Consider the following 21,457-nt stretch of genomic DNA (forward strand, 5'->3'; position numbering starts at 1 on the left):
TATGATTATCACGGGAGATGATACAGAAGAGATAGAGAGGCTAAAGGGAAGCTTATTCCAAGAATTCGAAATGAAAGACTTGGGAAACCTTAAATACTTCTTGGGAATAGAAGTACTGCGGTCTGAAGGAGGAATCTTCCTGCGACAGAAGAAATACATCTTGGACATTCTAGCGGAGACAGGCTTGATTGATTGCAAACCAGCCGATACACCAATCGTAGTGAACCACGGGCTGCAGATCTCTGATAAAGCGGAATTAGCAGACCAAGGAAAGTACCAGCGTCTGGTTGGGAAACTCATTTATCTCTCTCACACTAGACCAGACATTGCCTATGCAGTAGGAGTGATAAGCCAATTCATGCACCAACCACAAAAAGACCACTATGAAGCTGCATTGAGGATCGTGAGGTACCTCAAAGGAACAGTTGGACATGGAATAATGTTAAGAAAGAATGAACACCGAGGAATTTATGGGTTTACTGATGCTGATTGGGCCAGTAATCCAATCGATCGGAAGTCAACCGCAGGATACTTCACGTTTGTAGAAGGAAATCTGGTAACATGGAGGAGCAAGAAACAGAAAGTAGTGGCATTATCGAGCGCGGAAGCTGAGTTCCGAGGAATAAGAAGTGGGTTGATGGAGATCTTATGGCTTAGGAGGTTGATGGATGAGATTGGGCTCACACAAGACAAAAGTCAACTATACTGCGACAACAAGGCAGCAATCTGCATATCCGAGAATCCAGTACAGCATGATCGAACAAAGCACGTTGAAGTCGACAGACACTTCATCAAAGAAAAACTGGAAAGTGGAGCTGTAGAACTACCATTTGTCCGGTCCGAAGAACAGTTGGCTGATATCCTCACCAAAGCTGTCAATTCAAGAAGCCTCATGAACGTACTTGGCAAGTTGAGCTTTTGGGATCCCACCGCTCAACTTGAGGGGGGGTGTTGAGAAAGGAAAAGTTGACATTGGGAGAATATTCCAAACAATAAGGAAAAATATTCCAATCAATTATACTCCAAGAATAGAATAGGGAAATTGATCTTTGATTGATACTTTACCATAGTTACAAATGTATCAACCCTATATAATGGGGTATTCTATACTGTAATAATCATCAATCACAAAGTCTCAATTACCGATCTTATACTCCCTTTTCATCCTCTTTTATGCTTTCTCTATTCCCAAACTATGCCTGATACACCATTCAAGAAGAGGTACTATGGTTAAGAAAAACGACGGGAGAATTAGGTTTTAAATCACAACTGGCGTGTCAACTTAATTATTCCATCTTCATATTAAGCAAATGAACAGAAATTTCAAGGCATCGTGAGGCTAGACTTGAACCCGACCACTCTACCAGTAGACAAACACAAAGATATACTAGTACTTTTATATATGAAAAAGAGTGCTCAAGGCAGCCATAACTAAGCAATATTAACATCATGAATGTGCCATACAAAACTGTTTCCCCACTTCAACTGTATCCAAACAATGCACCTCTGACTACAACAAATTAAACTTGAAGAATCTGTATACCTTCTTGCTTACTCTACCAGGAACTTACCTGCAAGAACCAATATCTAAACTCTTCCCTCCATAAAAAAACCAACTCTGCTAGATCCAGTTGAATACTCAGTGTTTGTGAAATGTCTATTAACTGGTAACTTCTTGGTGAACATCAGTACTTAATGCAGCAGAAACATCAGTTCGCAAACTAGACATCATCACCTCTGGGAGATGGTGGTGGCTGGTTATTGCGCAGACTAGGAGATGGAGGTTCAGATCGCGCGCTAGGAGATGGTGGCCCAGATCGCTGGCTAGGAGATGGAGGCTCAGTATCTCCCCCCTTCTTCTGCAGGCTCCAATACATGATGCTTGCTGTAAGGGTCAGCATCATCTTCTGGTTCACCTGATACCATCAGTTGCAACAGTTTAGAATAGTCTGTTACATTTTTGCATAATGCATGTCGTATATGCTGTGTGCTTAAAGCAGAACCAATCTGAATATAGCATCTTCTTCAAGTGTTACTTTTGAGATAGTAAACTAGCTAGTAGATAACTAGTTTACCAATCTGAATACAGGCCAAGCAAAAAGGAGCTAATACTGTAATGTGCACATTCTTTTCATATGCAATTGGTGAATGTACCTCAATTATATCCTCAGGTAATAAGAATATGGAGCATCCAAGCTTTCGCGCAACACTGATTATATATGTTGCATTTGATTTTTTATCTTCATCTGCATTTACAATTAAATCCACTTTCAGTAAGAATAAATTATAACAGGTCATGTTGTGAGGAACAATCAGACATAACAGACAAAAGTAGACATGCAAGTTAATTACAAGGTTAAGGCATGGATAAAGTATAGTTCCTAAAATGGTTAGGAGTTAGGCCATTACTCCATTTGGCTCCTAAAATAAACCCCCTTTCTAATTACATCAATTAAATTTTCAACCAATCCTAAGCATATATTTGATTTATTAATCTCATTAGCTGCAACAGAAGATCCTAAATGAGGACTCCCATACCAGTTGTTCCCTTTGTAACTAGGGCCCAGTTGACCACCCTTGGCTCCACGGAACTTAAAAGCTCAAGAAAGAATCTCCCAGTTGCGAGGTTTTTATCCTGATAATGCAAGACAAAGACAGAAATATAATAGCAAATATATACAAAATAACTGCATGATCAAGACCTTCAGCATTACCTTGAAGCTTTCCATTTGGGAACTTCTACCAGATCTCTTGACTTTTTCGTTTGCCCAATTCAGTATGTCAGCATCTCCAATTTCCTTTCCTTGGGAATGCTGTCTCAAGTTTTTTAAAAGTTGGATCATGTTAAATCTCATTAACTGCCACAGAAAAGCTGCAAATGACAAACATGTAGAGTTATGTTGATGTTTAAATGGTACTATAAAGATCTTAAGTATTTTGACGAATAAACATCATGCAGGAGTCAAAAGGATGTAATGTGAAAACATTATGATGTTAGAAAGCATGCAACTCTACTTATGGACAGATGCAGCATGAAAAGTAAAGCAGTGTTGATGATATCTACCCATAATCATTTAAACACTGCATTTTAGACTACCTATTACCAATGGATGAATCTAAGTTTAAAATTTTGAATGAAAACAGAGATCAGAATTAATGTACTAAGTTGAGCAGTCTTACATATTATGAGCTTCTTGTTTCCTTGCAAAATATCATTTCCAGCTATATTCACTAGGGATAAGTTCAAATCCTTCCCAATACTCACAACTTGGTTGCAATTCTCAAGTTTCTTGAAAGAATTAAGAGGAATTTTTGGAACTTTCTTCCAGTTTACAGATCCAGGAGAAGCTTTGTCAAGTACTTCCAGTAGAACACCTCTGCATGCAGGACAAGTCGAAGTGAATTAACTCATAAAGCTAAATGTCAAAACAAATAAAAGGAAACCTACCCTCCCCTGACATTTTCAAATAAATTATTGACGTGGGTTTCAATCCCAAGGCTGTTAATCCACAACCGGAAGCATCTCTCTTCTCGTGAAGTTTGAGCCTCATCTTCCTCCATTTCAGGAACAGATACCTTCGACTGGTCCACTGAATCTGATAGTCCATTTCTGAAACAGTAATTTTGATATTCAATACATTCATATGACTAGACTATTGGACATTCTATAAATAGAGCATACTGGGAACACTATGCTTTATGATCTTTCTTACTCCATAAAATGAATTCAGAAATAAGCAGGTTATACCCAGAATGGATGAATTATCTTCAATCCTGTATAGGTAGTAGGCCTCCCTCATGTCATTGTCTAGTTGAAATAACCATGGTATGAATACGAATAAAGGACAGCCAGTGTGACCAGCATTTCACCATAAATATATTAATTTTGAAACTTAGCTCTCTTCTTCTAACATGTAAAGCATGATTATATTGAATTTGAACTACTGAAGTTTTGTTTCCATAACTAGAAGGTGAGTTTCGAAGCCTACCTGTGTTGAAATATTTGAGCAACAAATGCAAGATTTAGATTTGGTGATCCCTCAACAATGTCTTCTGGAGTAACATATCTTTTACAATCTAGTTTTTCAGCTTGCTCAATGATCAATTTTGCTCTTTCAGTAGGATCTGTTGTTTCCAATGTTGAGTTTGTGCCAAGTTCTGGGGCAAGTGCATTGAGCAGGTGAGCATAAGCTTCTCCATCCTGCAGTTAGAATGGGTATGTTGAGCTGCACAGACTAAATAATTGCAAAGTTTCTGTGACTTCTAAATAAGGCTCTTAGAGGCTTCTGCCCCCTAGTTCTTTTCTTACCTTCAAATCTGAGGAAAAATTTGTAACCTGCTTCTCGAATCCTGCTCTCTTCAGATGAAAGTTCATCCATTTCAGAAGAACTTTCTCTGGGGCTAATCCCATAAGCTCCTCTACATCCTGTGTCGGACCAATTGTGAGTGAAGATGAGAAAAAGCTATTATATGAAAACAACTTTGAGAGATCGTCACCGTAGAATCTTCCATCAGCTCAACAAGTTGAGGAGTCTTCTTTATATCAAGATCAGATAACAATTGTATCTGTTGTTTGACAAATAAGGTAAAGCAGTTAGCTATTTTCATCTTATGTTATGCTACAGACCTACGGAATTTGATTTACCTTGATTATTTGGCACATCAGCCCAACAACTAGATGACGCTGTCAGACAAAAAAAGGAAGTTATAATGATTTGTATCCATGCTGATGATATCTACACTGCACTGAAAATGAAAGACAAAAAGACAAATAGCTAGCTTACTCTAGCTTCAATCAGGTCTTGCGTGCCAATGTTGACCACAGTGCACCCAATTGCCTTTGCAGAATTGAGGCAAAGGGTATGGTTCTCATTCCTCTCCCATGGATTTAGAACCTTCTTAGTATTGATGGCTCGCTCATCTATAGTATTAGGTACAGCTACATTTATGAGTTTACTGCATCAAATAATTACACGGTTGAGAAAAATACGAGAATTGTTCTTGCTTTCATACATGCATGATTTTACAGGGAACCTGTACCATAGAAGAACGCCATCCTTTGCCAATTCAAAGATATCATCACTAGATGGATCTAAGGGGAGATAATCCTTCAAGAATGGATCATCTCTAAGATAGGTGTTGATGTGGTTGACATAGGAATTCTTCTCGGATTCACTAATTGTGTGATGCAGTGTAGTAGTTGTAGTCGCATTGAGAAAGGACGACTGAGGTTTATGACCACCCACTTTTTCTGAGGCATGAGCTTGCAGGTTCAAATAATGCTACACATGTTTGAAATATAGGTGATCCTTAGGTGTCTTTATCAATATATCCAATCATGGAAAGGGAGATGCACGGACAGCTACGAAGCATATTATAGTAATATCAAATGAAACTAAGATTAACATACATACCCTAAGGAAGGATTCAAAATCAACTTCTTCATCCAAATCAGGAGATGACTCCTTTAAGATGTCCGTGATCTCATTCTCTGTTAACAAGTCAGTAACCGCCTTCAGTTTCACCAATACTGGTGGCAAATCTGCCAATATAACCTTCCCAGCTTCATTCCGTGCTGAGACAAACTGCAACCATAGCCATATTCATTTTTGAGAAAAACAAGGTCCAATTGGTCAAAAGGGGAGAGGAGATATCACAGTACCTTAGCTTTAAGGCCTCGTAGCTCGACTTGAGTGAATTGGCTCTGAAGCCAAGGATCGGAGACGACTACACCCACGAAACTGGACATATTCTCTTATAATACTTTGCAATGAAACTCCGGATAACAGAATAAGGAAACTGATGATCTATAAAGAGAAACAAGATAGATTGGGTGGAATTGGAAATGATCTTACAAATATGGGAGATCGATCGATTTCCATCTATATTCAACAAACAAATCACTGTAACAGAAGCTAATTTTGATTATTCCAAAACGCAACTAATTGAGATTTGAGGCTATGAATAATGTAATTCGATCAAAATTTCATATATATATATATATATATTGCATGTGAAATTAAATTACTATCTGTAATTCCTTATACAACATCAATATACATTGAGCATACGTTATGAATCATATCAACAAACAGTTGATGTGCTCATGAGATATAGATCGATGGATTACCTTTCGATGATTTGTGGGATCAGTAGTGATATCTATCGTTCACATCTGATGAGGATCAACCATATTTCATATCTTATGCATTTGATTGTAGTATAAGTGCGAGTGCTTGGGATGAAAAAGGGAATGGAAATGGAAATGGAAATGGAAAGAATGGAGGATTTGATAGGAGAAAATGCCGTTTCGGCTTGGACATGCGAATACTCAGGAACACAAAAAACTGCCAATAACTCTATTTTAAGCTTCTTTTTCCTATACCTTAATTATAAAAAAATGAGAAAATTATAGTAAAATAAAATAAAATAATTCAAATTTTTTGTGATTTTTCTTAATTGTATCATGGTGAAAATTTCCGACATGCTACGTGTCTAAACTTATTGACGTGACGTGTGCATGTGTAGAATTAAAGAAGCGAAGACTAAGTGTATTCAGCGAAGACGTCTTTAACCAGACATTTTGTCAACATACAATATTTTGCATTTGCCACATTATATATACTTTTTTCTCATTTCAAAGATTAATTGGACAATTGAGAAAAATATTAAAGTTGTTGTATAATCGGTCAATTGTTAAAGTTGCGAGATTAATCAAATTTTCACTTTTTTGGCAATTTGCTTTAAAAACATATAAAAACAAGTAGCATATACTCTATAAAAATAGAAATAACATAGTCGAAGTTTTTAAAAGCATCTCCAACTATTTACACTAAACTCAAACTCATGTTAGTGTAAATGTCACATCAAATAAGATTTTACTCCAACCATTTACACTTAACTCAGACTTAAAAGATCTTTTTTACCCACAATATTTGAAAAAGTTTTTGGTTTTGATTTAGTATAAACCTAAAGGTAGATATTTTTTACTCAAAAGCCTGAAATGAGATTGGTTTTGGAGTATTATTGGAGCTGTATAACCTATCCCATTTTAGGTTGTAGTGTACCCTTGAAAATGGTCTTAGTTTGGTAGTATTATAACGCTTGTGATATTAAACATATTAAAAAAAACATAAAATAAAAATTTTGAACGTGGGTTATCAATATGAAATTCAAAATATTGGTTGTCATTTGAATGGTTGTTAGGACTCTTGAGGATGAGAGTGCATAGAGAAATGCTAGTCAAACAAACCATTTGTTTTTGCAATGACATAAGAAAGGCAAGACACAAACTTTTTATACGTTACATTTACAAAATGAAACACGCTGCATCTCATCTTAAAAAAATGCGTAATTAGACAGGAATAGAATTAATAAAATGCAATTGATAGAATCGATCTCCAGCAACAAAGTATACATACGTACATGAGGGGGGCATCATATACATAACAATAACATGTATGGTAATGAATAGCTAAGAAGAAAAATTGGTATGCAGTGATCCATGGCAATTAAATTAACTCAATACTCAAAAGGCAAACGCAGAAATTAAACAATGACACAATCCATCGAGATCATCAGCGGCACAACAACATCAGCAGCACACCGACAATAACCGTCACGAGATGGCCGTGAACAATACTCTTTGGAGAAGACGTCGCCGCAGAATTGGAGTGCGATGAGGAGGATGAAGAGGAGGAGCCTTTATCCGCGGCGGCGGAAGGGGTGTCTGCGGCCGGGGGGTCTGCGGCAGGAGCTGGAGCCGGGGCCGGGGGCAGCGGTGGAACGTCGGTGCCGAATATCGCTGTGGGGAGGAGGACTTTATCGGTCTCGTAGATCGCGACGGGATCGGCGGCGTGGACGGCGCTGATGACCTTGGTGCTGGTCCATCCGGAGTCGATGCGGATGGTGCCGGCGTTGTCGGTGAAATTGAGGCCGAAATTGGGGCCGCCGGCGAAGGTGGGGATGGGGTTGTTGAGGCTGAGGTTCCGGAAGTCGGAGAGGGAGTAGTAATGCGGAATGGCGTGGAAGGAGATTACGGATTTGAGCTGCTCCTGTGTGAGATTGGAGAGAGAAGCTGGCTTTCGAATGGATGAAAACGCCTCGTCTTTGGGGACGAATAGAGTGATTCCTTCCTCGGTTTTGTTGGCTTGGTCTTGGAATGTGTCGATCAGCTTCGTCGACTCCAGGTATTTTAGGAAAATGTGGAACGGCCCCGCCACCGATAGCAGATCAGCTAGGTTAACGTAATCGGTCGCCGGTGCCGGCGCCGGTGCCGGTACCGGAGTCACCGGCGCGGGGCTGGTTTTCTGACCGTTGGCTGATGCTGCGAAAGAGAGAAACAGCAGAGTGCTGCAAATCATAACATTCATTCTCATCGATTTCAGCATCTTCTCGATCTACTTCCAGCTCCTCCTCCAATCTGAAACACATAACTCACTTGCTTTAGCAATGCAGCTAGATCAGATGAAAGGATTTACTAAATTCTAATAGAAGGAAGAAGCAACAGATCTATGGATGCGAATGTGATGTGAGAAGGAAAATTCCGATCTACAACCAGATCTATAAGCTTAGATTAGGTATATACATCATTTCGTTAGATTAGGTTGAAAATTCCAGATCCAGAGATTAAGAGTTAAATCAACAAGGTAGCAGAGCTAAAATGAGAGAGAGAGAGAGAGATTAACAAACCTGGGGGAAAAGGCAATAAAATGCAGCAGCAGCAGGGGCAATGCGGCGGAGGAAGCGAAGTTATTGAGTGTGTTGATGCAGCAGCGGCATAAATATAGAGGAGGGAGGAGATGGTGGCAGAATTATATGGCGTTTGTTGATGAATAAAAGAATAGATGAGCTGGAGATGGCAAGGTAAAATTTCACCCACCCACCCCCACTCCAAATGTTACTACTACTAATCAATAAAAATAATAATATATCAGCCAAAATTCATTAAAACAGTTTGTTTGAAGTGCTTCTATGTAGGTGGGCTTTCTGTGTCAACCTCCCAACTTAACAACCCCAAAACTTGTACGCTAATAAAGCCATCTCTTGTTTTTACTAGTTCTAATTTTAATACAGGTTCTACAGTTTTACCCCCCACTATTTTCAATATCTTACTTTTAAACTCCATATGTGTCTACTTTTTGTTTATGGAATTATTTTTGCCATACATTATTACAATGCTAATAAAGTGATTCTCGACCCAATGGTTGTGGTCAACTAGCATCGGACTCGTCCATCCTTAAACAAATAGTTAAGGGATTCATCTCTGGCTTAGAGTATGGAACAACCTTAAATTCTTAGGTCAGCTTTCCCACCCTTCGAGGTGCCTACAAATCAGCATGCAGAATAGTCATTTGGTCTATCGGTGGATACCCTTAGTTTAAAAACAAAAAAAAAGTGAGTCTCATTATCCAAAAAAAATTACTTCAATTGCGTTTCTCTTTTATCTCTCGTATTGTACTAGTTCCGCATTTAAACTCAGTTGGAAGATAATCTAATGCGTGTAATTTATAACTAGGAATCGCTTTTTTTTTGTATGCCTTTTTACTACTACTAAAAGAGTTTTATTTTATGTTAATAAAGGAGTAATATTTATATTTATACCTGTTTTGGTGATGACCTGTGATTTGTATTCAGCGTGTGCTAAACTTTTATCTTATGAGTTGGCTACGTCGCTATGACTCATGTTTATAACGTTAGGTTTTCACTTAAAAAAATTACTTATTTGATTTCGCTATCCAACTGCATATATACAAGATTATGAAATTCCAACTGAATGATATGAAGCAAACGGTGTAATGTACATCTCACATTAATATTTTGCTCACATCAAATCTTGACGTGGTCCCTATAATTATTTGAAATTATAGGCCTCGTATAATTTATTTCTCTAACATACTAGTAATAATATATGCGGTGGGTGCTAAAAAGCAAGATTGGTTGTTTTAGATAGTATAAAGACAAGCAAAATGAATTAAAGACAAGCAAAATGAATTAGAGACAATCATATTGACTTGTATTGTTGTAGCTTGTGGGTTTTAAAAAAGGCCAACCATTTAAGCAATATTTTCTATCACAATTTTTTTTTTTGGATTTAGCAAATGAATTATTTAAGGAATATTTATCATAAAGAGAGATGCCCTAGGAGATTAAGAGAGATGCCCTATGGTGTGAGACCCATAAATAATGAACAGAAGAGATGGATAAGAGTCATGGTTACTGATAGCCTACACGCTCGTATATTTTGCGTCAATTAGCGTTATTTTTCTCTCCTGTATCATTAATTTCATATTGTGATGATTTATACTTGCTACAAGAGAGAGGAAATAATCTGATTCTCCCCCTATATAGTATTTGGTTGGCTTATGCTCTATAGTAAAAACATCATTTTAGATGAATAAAAAGTAAGAAATCAAATCTTTTTGAATGCATAATTCAAGTTGGATGATACGATGGATCTGTATAGGTGGCTTCTCAGTTGGAACGAGGAAAGAAAATCAAAGAAATCAATGTAGAAATCAAGACAAATCTTTCCTAGAAAAAGATTCAATCAAATTCTTGTAATGTTTTAGCCATATACACTATCCTTGTAGATAAATAACCATCCACAAACCAAAGCAAAGTGAATTAACTTGGCAGATTGCAAGCATGATACCAGATTCAGACACTGTGTTCGGGTTCAAACTGGACGAAAACAACTATCCGCTGTGGTCGAGACTCATGAGAGTGGCGATCGGGAGCAGGGGCATGTCCAGCCACATCACTGGAGTACCTCCACCACCAACAGCAGATGATCCAATGTATTCACAGTGGGAGCAAGATGACCATGCCCTCTTATTTTTGCTGCTTCAGAACATGGAGATGAAATTGGTCACTTTTTGCGCATATAAACCGACCTCCAAGGCTTTATGGGATAGCCTCGCCCTCATGTATGGAGATGTAACTGAAGATGACCCCTATGAACTTTATTGCTTGGAAGATAGGGCAATCAGAATAAAACAAGGACAACGTACCTTGAAAGATTACTGGAACGAGTTGCAAGGCATATGGATGGATATTGATCGGAGACAACCAGCTCCTCTCAGATGCTGTGAAAACAACTGCTGCGCCAAACTAATAGAAAATAGCCGATCGTACAAGTTCCTGTCCGGATTAGATGACAAATATGATGGAATCAGGCGAGACATCCTCAGGGAAAGCCCGATTCCCTCACCCAAGGCTGCTTTTTCCATGATAACAAGAGTTACAAGACACAGTGGCGGAGAAGCTAGAGCAAGAGGAAGGGTAAGCAAGTGAAAAGCAAAAACAAAGACAACTGTGGCTGAAATGAAAGAGAGGAAATGCATATACGAGGTTTTATCGAGTGAAGCTTATGCTGTACAGTTTCATGGTATTAGTTTTTGTTATAATCTAGTGTCACAACGCCTCAAGTTAGATTATGCTTATGTTTTGCATCGCCTGTTAGTTGTATGCTAACACACAGAGGAGACTCAACGCATCAACTTAGAATGCTTTATTGATGATTATGATTGATTCTATAATCTTTTGAGCCTCTGTGTTACATTTTTCAACAACCACAATGCATTCAAAAGGAAACAACAAAGCCAAACAGCAACATGTATAATATTTTGGAACCTACACCAATTTCGATTATATCCCATAATCATGAAGCTTTTAAACATCTTTTGCACTAAGAGGCCAAAAATTATTGATTAATGATACCAATATTCAGAGATTTTTGTCAACCCAACCCAAGTGAATATATTACTAGTCCTATACTGACACAGCAGTTCATATATTTCTGAAGCAGAAAACATGAGGCTGAATCAGTGTGAAATGTAGTTAAACAGCAACCTACGTCACTAATCAACATCATCTAGAATTTCCAATCTTTGTTCTTGAGGGGGCCCCGAGGTTCTTGGGTATCCACCAAAATCACTTTTACGAGGCTTTGCAAGTTCGACGAACACTCGTCTCTCGTCAAACAACTGAAAAAATAAAAATAATAAACAAAGCGACTCTTCATATGTTATTTTTTGTCATTGAGCTAAATCAATTGTATGATATGGAACCTGATAATCTATGCTTTCTAGAGCAAGTAATGCTGCTTCTTGTGAGGTGTATTGGATGAATGCGAATCCTTTGACTTCTGTCTAACTTCGTCCTTGATAAGTCTTACTGCTAGTGACAGAGATAAATCATCATAAAGTAATTATATAGGAGTACAACTTAGTAGAAGAACAAATTCCATCAAATCTACCTTCGGCTATCTGTCCATACTTTGAAATTCCTTCAGTAGGCGGCTTTCACTTGCCGAAAAGGGTAGATCTGCATTCAAGTACAATTAATAACCAAAACAGTTTTAGTAAATTAGTAACAAAAATGAAGGCCAAAAGCTAGTTCTTTTGAAATACATGAAATAGTTTACTTTGCTTGAGCAAAAGAAAGTACTAATGAAAACCCCTGGGAAGGGATAAAATAAGAAAAGGGGGCACCAAGTCTTAACTAGATGGAAAAAAGGCAGAAATTGCAGGTATTTGTTGCTTGTTCTGTCTACTCTTTATGAAATTCAAAGGATATAAGGGCATCACAGTCACCCCTCAGGAGGTATGCAAGTACTTGTATACACTTATGACATTTTGGTAAAATGCCAATTAGTTGAAAAGAAGCCTTACAAAAGCTATATAAAGAGAAAGCCCTCCAACATGATAAGGAATGTCTAGGCCTCTATCATTGTAATCCCAAAGATCTTAATAATGTATTCAAAACTTGTAAGCTGTAACAGAGTTTGTGTCGAAAAGAAATAATTCAAAGCATCATCTATTAGATCATTGAGAAAGAAGTGTCAACATTTTGCAAGACAATCTCCAAATGAACTCATTCTAATGCCAGCAGCAGCTAGCCAAGATACAGAAGCTAGATTAATAGAAACGTTATATTAGACCTCCTGAATTTTATTCAAATGTGGCTTATTTTACAAGTTACCAAAGTTGCCATTGTCTCCCTATAAGTCTAATTGAACTCAAGCACAGAGCTTACAGTTTGACACACACAACATTTCATATCTGCTGGAAATGAATGAGAATTTATAATAATAATGCATATAACAATAAATGGAAGAAAGACTTGAGCTTCTAATCCTGTGCTTACAAGGAAACAGCCTTTCAAAATTGCTTCCTTTGTAAGACAAAAAATATACAAATAAAAATAGTGTAGAACATAATTAAAACATAGAAGCTGAACAAAAATAGTGTAGAACAGAATCGAAATAGAGTCCTTGGAGATGTTATGAGCAAGAGAAGAGAAGAATTGAGATAAATTAGGTTGAAAATGATGAAATCAAAGGGCGAGGGAAGGGAAATGACCTTACTTTTGACGATAATTTTGCTGGCGAGAGGGTAATTCTGACAATAAATCCTCGAGTTTGGGGATTTATTGGTGAAAGGAGTAGAAGAAGATGAAGAAGAATAAGCAAGAACAGAAACGGTGTTAGCCATTTCAAGCAGTTTCTCAACCTCAACGGGAACACAGTTCGTCTCGATTATTAATTTGCCCATAGAATAATCAAATTTTGAACTTTGATTTCGAGAAAAAAAAAAGGAACTATCCGAAAGCGTGACCAATTAAGCCCAAATACAAAGCCCATTATCTATTTGGATTTTCATATCTCAAACATATCTTACCTAATTTGCCACTGTTTTGTATTAATATTGAAATGGACGAGGAAATTTTAAATTTATAAGGCCAGGCCCACTTGTTTGAAAAAACCAAAAGCTTCGTTCGATGTGGCAGACTCATTGATTGGATCGAGATTGCGGGACTCCTATTTGCGGATGAAGAGAATATACAAGGATAAAGAGTTTCTCTCTTATTTGAACATTTTTACTTCCATTTAGATTTGATATGGAGGAATTCATGCCAATGCGGCTATTTTATCTTGATTTTCTTACTACTACTACTATAAGTTTATGTCTAATCTTATATCATCTATACATTAATTAAGTTTATCATAAACGAATCAAAATTAAATAATTGGATTGTTGTAATTTTAGGTGAAAATACTCTATAAAACTGTTGATATGTACATATCAGAAAATTTTACATCTCATTTATATTGTACAAGACAAGAATAATTATACATCCCATTAAAACTGGCAACTCTGCTTCTCTCACTACTAGACTATTACTAGTCCTCTACAGTGATCTCCAGTAAAGTTGTAAGCCTTGGCTTTCTATATCTCCTGAGCAGCAGAGATGAGCACACAACACTCACAGATGACAGTGCCATGCACGCGCCGGCGACCCACGGCGGCAGCTTGATTTTCAGAGACGGAAACAGAAGCCCGGCCGCTACTGGGATCGCAACCACGTTGTATGCCATTGCAAACACGTAATTCACACGAATCCGCTGCAGCGTCTTCCTCGACAGGTCTATAGCCGTGATCACGTCTTCCAAGCTGCTTCTCATCAGCACGTAATCCGCTGCCTCGATTGCGATATCCGTCCCCGCTCCTATCGCCATGCCTACATCTGCTGCTGCCAGAGCAGGAGAGTCGTTGATCCCGTCACCCACCATCGCTACCAAACTCCCCCCCTTTTGAAGTGACTGCACTACATCAGCTTTCCCAGCCGGCATCACCTCTGCCTTCACGTCGGTAATCCCCACCTAAAACCCAAACCGTGTCAATCAGTTTTTTCAGTAGAGAAAAAACGCCATGAACCAAGATAACAAACCTCTTTCGCGACAGCTTGAGCAGTTCTCCAGTTATCACCGGTGACCATGACAGGAACGACGCCCATTTTCTTGAGGCCCTCTATCACGACAGCGGCTTCCCTCTTCAGTGGATCTGCTATCCCCATAACACCGATCAGATCATCATCATACGCCACAAGTATCCCTGTCTCGGCACTTTCCTCCAAGTCCACCACAAACTTCTCCACGTGCTCCTCGACAGTGATGCCATTTTCAGCCATCAGCTTCCGGTTGCCAACCTGTTAAACAAATATACACGACACTCAGACGAATTTCTTCTAAGATGCGCAGAGTGTGGATAAAGAAACTCACCAAAATCTTTTTTCCATCGATAAAGCATTGGACGCCATGTCCAGGCAAAGCAGAGAAATCAGTTACTTCAAGAAGCCAATCAAAGGACTTGTTGCTGTGACCATTCTTTGTATCAGAAAGGTCATCGAAGAAATGGAAATGGCGTGCATATTCAAGGATAGCCTTCCCCAACGGGTGTTCGCTGCAAGACTGTACCAAAATAAAAGATAATCTAGGACCCTTATTATACTCAAGTTGTCCGTGCGCAACTCAAATTCTCTAATGTAAAGTTCGGGTTTTTTTACCTCAGCTGAAGCTACTAAAGTGAGGAAATCACCACGATCCATTCCTGAAAAAACTTTTGCAGTTGTCACTGTGGCTTTCCCTTGGGTTAATGTTCCCGTCTTATCAAATATAACATACTTGATCTTTTGCGCCCTCTCCAGTGCGTCTCCTCCTTTAATCAGCACACCATTTTTAGCTCCCACTCCCGTTGCAACCATGATCGCAGTTGGGGTGGCCAACCCAAGTGCACATGGGCAAGCAATCACAACAACTGATATTGCAAACATAAGGGAAAATACAAAATAATTGCCATTCTCTGGCAGCCACTCATTAGGGTAGGCTCCAAGAACCCCAGCAACATACCTGCACATGGATGTCCATAAAAAAAATAAAATTTTACTTCAACATTACTAATTGCCAACTACTATGAAAGAACAAATTTGGCCATATTAAGCTTACCATCCTAGTAAGGTTAACAGTGCCAAAGTTATTACTGAGGGTACAAAGATACTCGCAATCTGTATCAGTCACCAATGCTCAATATGAGAAAATTATTTATAAGTCAGGATAAGGGGTAAAAAAAATTATCAGTTAAATTTGTACTAATAAGCACAGGAGATACATATGACACCTTCTGAGGGGGGGGGGGGGTCATATATCGATAAAAGAAGCTGTTACTATAGTCTACGTTTGACTCTCAATGTGATAATCCAACTACATGTTATCTTTACTGCTTTCATATCGGGCACTTACATATAAACTATAGGAGACTCTTTTATCTGTCCAGAGCCAGACAAGCTGAAATGTGCATATATGAATTAATATAAATCAACAAAGAGATATAACTTACAAAATCAGCGAACTTTTGAATGGGAGCTTTAGACATCTGTGCTGCCTCAACTAGAGATATAATTTGGCTTAAGACTGTATTAGATCCCACTTTGTTGGCCTCTATGTGAAGCGAACCATGCAAATTGATAGTACCCCCGATAACTGGTGAGTTGATCTCTTTCAAAACCGGAGCAGATTCACCGGTGACCATACTCTCATTCACATAACTTGAACCCCATACTACAGAACCATCAGCGGGCACCTTTGTCCCTGGAAGCACCTTCAATATGTCACCAGGCTCAATCAATAAAGCATCAATTTCCCTTTCTCCAACAACTTTTCCACCTGCAATGATACAAGTCCCCGTTTATCCCAATCAGATATATAAAGATGCATTCCAATATCAGAAATATCATACATGCTGCCCAATTCTTTTTAGTGAATGAAAAACAAGTAAAAATTCAATAGAAACTTTGCATACAAAAAAAAACACCTACCCGTGTCTCTGATAAGCAACGTAGCAGTTGCAGGAGCAAGCTCCACAAGCTTCCTAATAGCATCTGATGTCTTCCCCTTGGCCAGGCTTTCTAAATACTTTCCAAGAAGTACAAAAGTTATCAGCATAGCACTTGTTTCGAAGTACCTTGGAGACCAGAACCCAGTCATTGCACCATAGAGCAATGCATATATGGAATAAAAATATGAAGCAGAAGTTCCCAATGCAATCAGGACATCCATGTTTGTTGAACCATTTCTAAGTGCTCTGCCAGCTGCAACATAGAAGCGCTTCCCAATGATAAATTGAACTACAGATACCAAAACCAACTTCAGCCAATCACCCATTTGGAAGGGGCCACAACGCCAAAGTAGTATAGAATACAATAAAGGTATGCGCGGACAGACGACTCTCATGAAAAGAAGGGGAACCTGAAGCGGGTTGAACAGGAGAGAGAAACACTTTTAAATAAATTAGGACAGGTACTGAAGGTCATTAAGTTGTTAGGACTGTAACGAAGAAACTAGTTTAAATTAAACAATAAATTATTTTTTATAACCACTATTTAAGTTCCGACTAACAATGTAACTACAACAAGCTTACATTAAGAGGGTGTTTGGCTAAGCTTATCTTGGACAGCCTATAAGATGTTTAAAGAGCTTATAAGAAGTAATATGTTAAGAGCTCAGAGTTGACAAAGTGCTTGGATAACTGAGCTTATAAGCTAGAGAGAGAAGATTCAAAAGAAATGCAAAGGAAGGTATATGCTGGAAATAACAACCGTAGTAGGCTGTTCATGAGATCATTAAAAAATAAGATGGGTCTTAGGAACATATTTTGCTTGGAGTTTAAAATTATAAGCTGCTAAACAGGTTATAAGCTATTTTAAGAAGCTTATAAGCTCCGCTAAACACCCTCTAATTAGTGAGCCAGCAATGTCTTTCTGCATAAGTAATTTCATCCAATTAATTCTTGGATTAACATCTCAGACGGATAAAACAAAAACAGAACAACTGTACACTGAGGCTCAGGCATAACAGAAGTTCTATAGAATACTCACGCTGAGAATAAAGCTAGCAGTAAACAGGCGAAACACGTTTGCAGACTCCTCTAGATCCTTAGAAGCCATTCTAGCATAAGGGTTCTTGACAAACAATTTTAATTTTCCAGAGCTATCACTTTCAATCGAATCAACTAATATTCTGGCACCAAGAAGCTCCGGATCAAAATGAATCTCCAAATCTTGTGTTGTTTGGTCAATAGAAAATTGCCTCACACCCTTTAAGTTGCAAAGTATATCATTTAACAACTGTACATCAGTTTCACTTGCAATTCCAGAAATCCCAAGCAAAAGTTTATCCTGCTCATTACTCTGCACAAATGAAGCTTCAAAACCAGCATCTTCTATTGCACTGACTATATCTTCTTTGCTAATAAAACTTGGGTCGTATTCAACCTCACCTAGAGAAGTAGCCAAGGCAACTACAGCCCTTTTCACACCTGGTAGATTCCTTAGAATCCCTTCCACAGAGTTTACGCAAGCCGCACATGTCATTCCTCCTATGGTAAACTGACCTATTAAGGTCCGTCGTGGATTCGATCGAGTTGCAGTTTGATCTGGTAGAATTTCAGCCTCAAAACCCGCATCTTCTATTGCATTTATAATGTCTTCATCCTGGGACAAGAAACAGGATACAAAGGGTCCAACAGAGCTGTGAAGATGCTTGCAATTGGAAGGCCAACATAACAAGTTCTAAACTGGAAATAGGACCATAATGAACCACAAAAAAATGTGGAACCTCATAATAAGAACTGAACGCAAAAAATCATAACTTTATATTGGAAAAGCACTTGAACAAAAATGTACTATCTGAAGGATTACATGTAACTATAACCCATTGATTCATTCAGCATTTCAGACAAGAGTAACATAGAGTCAAGAAGAGAATACTACAATCTTAAAAAAGAGCAGCAAAGTTCAAAAAGCCTATGTTTTTGACAGCTACTTAGTTGTAAGTTGTGACTAATTATGGTACACCACTCTCACTCTCAACTGTAGTAAACCACTCATTAAATACACCTAACAAGAGAAGCTAATGCACAACTATAAGTTCACATTCAATTCTCACATTATAAGTCTACACCATTTCCATCAGCATCAATACCAGTATATCTAAATTCTAATCAACGGCTTAAGCCCCAAAAAGGTAACAGGAATCTGCTCATGAAAACAACCACAACTCAACTAATCCACAGCAATAATTAAGCAAAACCCATGATCCAGAACAACTATATCTGAGGAAGCCCAATTGCTATCCAACAAACAACAGCTCATACAAACTTGAGCTCAAAACTGATTGCAGAGACAACCACATACAAATTAAATAAAATTCGAAGAAAGTTAGAGTCAAAGAGACCTTAAGCAGGGACGAATTGAATGAAATGTCAGCCTTGTTCTGCAGCAAGGCGACGGAGGCCGTGACGACGCCGTCGAGGCTCCTCAGCGCCGATTCCACAGAATTCGAGCAGGCTGCACAGGTCATCCCACTCACGCCCACCTGAATCCTGCGCAAGTTGTCAGAATCCCCATCGTCGGAGCCGCCCAACAACCTATCCTCCTCGCCGGCGACGACGGTCAGCTGAAGGTCCCTCGTCCCCGGCGCCATTCGAGAAAGAGCAGTATTGAAAGTAGAAGTAGGGCTGAATTGTGTTTTTCTTCTTATTCAATACTCAAGTCTCCCCTTTGATACATGGAGTATTAAAGTCTAAATTAGGTACAGAATAACCTTATTTCTAGACAAATATTGACTCTATCAATTACATATTTTTTGCCTTTGATTACATATTTTCTGCCTCTAATATCTCGTTCTCATTTTGGTAAGACTTGGGCAAGGATGTTTAACACTCCCCTCAAGTTGAGCAATGGCATCTCTGATACTCAACTTGTCCAACACCTCATTGAACACATTTGGATTTACTGCCTTCGTAAGGATGTCGGCAAGCTACTCTTCTGATCGAACAAATGGAAGTTTGATAATTCCTCCTTCAATTTTTTCCTTGATAAAGTGACGATCAACCTCTAAATGTTTGGTCTTGTCATGTTGAACTGGGTTTTCTGAAATACTGATTGCCGCCTTATTGTCACAGAACAGTTGGCATTTCCAAGTAGGTGGGAAATCAATTTCAGTCAGCAACCTCCTTAACCAAAGTATCTCTGTTAGGCCACTCTTAATCCCTCGGAATTCTGCTTCGGCACTTGACAGAGCTACGACCTTTTGTTTTTTGCTCTTCCAAGTGACAAGGTTTCCCCCTACAAAGGTGAAATATCCTCTTGTAGACTTCCGATCGATTGGGTTACTTGCCCAGTCTGCATCAGTGTAACCGTCGATCTCTAGATCATCACTTTTCCTTAACAATACGCCAAACCCTGCAGTCCCTTTTAAATAGCGGACAACCCTCAATGCTGCGTCTAAGTGATTCTCATGTGGTCGGTGCATAAACTGGCTTATAATTCCAACTGCATATGAAATATCAGGCCTTGTGTGGGAAAGGTAGATCAACTTCCCCATAAGGCGTTGATATTCTTCACGATTTGCTAGCTTGGCACCTTCTTCTATCTTCAATCCATGATTCACCATCATAAGGGTGTCTGCAGGTTTACAGTCCAGTAGTCCTGTTTCAGCCAGGAGATCCAAAACATATTTCTTCTGTCGCAGAAATATTCCTTTCTTAGACCGAAGTACTTCTATTCCCAGAAAGTATTTGAGGGGGCCCAGATCCTTCATCTCGAACTCCTGAAATAAGTTAGTCCTCAGGTTGTTGATTTCCTCATCATCATCTCCAGTGATGATCATGTCGTCCACATAAATAAGTAGACAGGACCTCCGATCACCTCTCTTCTTCAAAAATAAGGTGTGGTCTGAGTGGCTTTGAATGTAGCCATATTTCAGCATAGCTTGCGAGAACCTTCCAAACCAAACTCTTGGTGATTGTTTCAGCCCATAAAGTGTTTTCCTGAGTCTGCAGAGTTGCTTCCCTTCTGTATATCCTAGAGGCATTTCCATATAGACCTCTTCATTCTTTTTCAGTTCCCCATGCAGGAAAGCATTAGTTACATCAAACTGGTGTATGGGCCAGTCTTTGCATGCCGCCACTGCTAGCAAGGTTATGACGGTGTTCATCTTTGCTACCGGGGAGAATGTCTCCTCATAATCAATTCCGTATGTCTGGGTGTACTCTTTTGCAATAAGTCTGGCTTTGTATCTCTCAATCGATCCATCAGCTCGCCTTTTGATGGTAAATATCCAACGACATCCCACTGGTTTTTTTCCTTCTGGTATGTCGCATTCTTCCCAAGTGTCGTTTCTGATCAGGGCATCCATCTCCTTCTTCATCGCCTCTCGCTAGGGGTGAGCAAAAAAACCGGAAACCGAATATCCGAACCGAACCAAACCGAAATTTTGAAATTCGGTTCGGTTTTTTCGGTTTTTCGGTTCGGTTCGGTTTTAAAAACAAAAAAAATCGGTTTTTCGGTTCGGTTCGGTTCGGGCGAAGAAAAAAACCGAAAAACCGAATTATATATATATTCTATTAATTTATTATATTATATTATATTATATATAATATATATATTCTTTTAATATATTCTACTATATAATATATATTATATGTATTATTAATTTTATATTATATATAAATATTCTATTAGTATATATAAAATAAAATAAAATAAAATACACATATATAAATATATATTTATATTATATTTAATTTTTTTCAGGTTTTTCGGTTTTTTTTTTCTG

At 38.5% G+C, this 21,457-nt stretch overlaps 3 protein-coding genes and 1 pseudogene across 3 annotated transcripts; all 4 read right to left on the bottom strand.

The window, feature by feature from the left end:
* Positions 1 to 1,399: 1,399 nt before the first annotated feature.
* On the bottom strand, positions 1,400 to 6,307 carry LOC121787811 (fimbrin-5-like). The gene is made up of 15 exons (XM_042186654.1): positions 6,131 to 6,307; positions 5,663 to 5,903; positions 5,415 to 5,585; positions 5,041 to 5,282; positions 4,785 to 4,956; positions 4,646 to 4,684; positions 4,498 to 4,566; positions 4,310 to 4,426; positions 3,990 to 4,201; positions 3,449 to 3,610; positions 3,181 to 3,377; positions 2,715 to 2,872; positions 2,539 to 2,635; positions 2,155 to 2,246; positions 1,400 to 1,916 (listed from the first exon to the last, which is right to left on the bottom strand). The coding sequence occupies exons 2-15, from the start codon at positions 5,747 to 5,749 to the stop codon at positions 1,722 to 1,724; spliced, it is 2,010 nt and encodes a 669-aa protein (XP_042042588.1). The 5' UTR covers positions 5,750 to 5,903; positions 6,131 to 6,307; the 3' UTR covers positions 1,400 to 1,721.
* A 1,058-nt stretch (positions 6,308 to 7,365) lies between these two features.
* On the bottom strand, positions 7,366 to 8,903 carry LOC121787995 (fasciclin-like arabinogalactan protein 7). Its single transcript, XM_042186848.1, has 2 exons — positions 8,692 to 8,903; positions 7,366 to 8,422 (listed from the first exon to the last, which is right to left on the bottom strand). Exon 2 carries the CDS (start codon positions 8,388 to 8,390, stop codon positions 7,578 to 7,580), a length of 813 nt encoding a protein of 270 aa, XP_042042782.1. The 5' UTR covers positions 8,391 to 8,422; positions 8,692 to 8,903; the 3' UTR covers positions 7,366 to 7,577.
* A 1,608-nt stretch (positions 8,904 to 10,511) lies between these two features.
* On the bottom strand, positions 10,512 to 13,544 carry LOC121786549 (annotated as a pseudogene).
* A 479-nt stretch (positions 13,545 to 14,023) lies between these two features.
* LOC121787470 (copper-transporting ATPase RAN1-like) lies at positions 14,024 to 19,408 on the bottom strand. The gene is made up of 9 exons (XM_042186200.1): positions 19,073 to 19,408; positions 17,716 to 18,330; positions 16,657 to 17,086; positions 16,179 to 16,504; positions 15,788 to 15,846; positions 15,349 to 15,691; positions 15,065 to 15,253; positions 14,734 to 14,991; positions 14,024 to 14,665 (listed from the first exon to the last, which is right to left on the bottom strand). The coding sequence occupies exons 1-9, from the start codon at positions 19,319 to 19,321 to the stop codon at positions 14,186 to 14,188; spliced, it is 2,949 nt and encodes a 982-aa protein (XP_042042134.1). The 5' UTR covers positions 19,322 to 19,408; the 3' UTR covers positions 14,024 to 14,185.
* Between the last annotated feature and the right edge of the window lie 2,049 nt (positions 19,409 to 21,457).

This window comes from Salvia splendens, chromosome 22 (assembly GCF_004379255.2).
Source record: "Salvia splendens isolate huo1 chromosome 22, SspV2, whole genome shotgun sequence".
Taxonomy (NCBI): domain Eukaryota; kingdom Viridiplantae; phylum Streptophyta; class Magnoliopsida; order Lamiales; family Lamiaceae; genus Salvia; species Salvia splendens.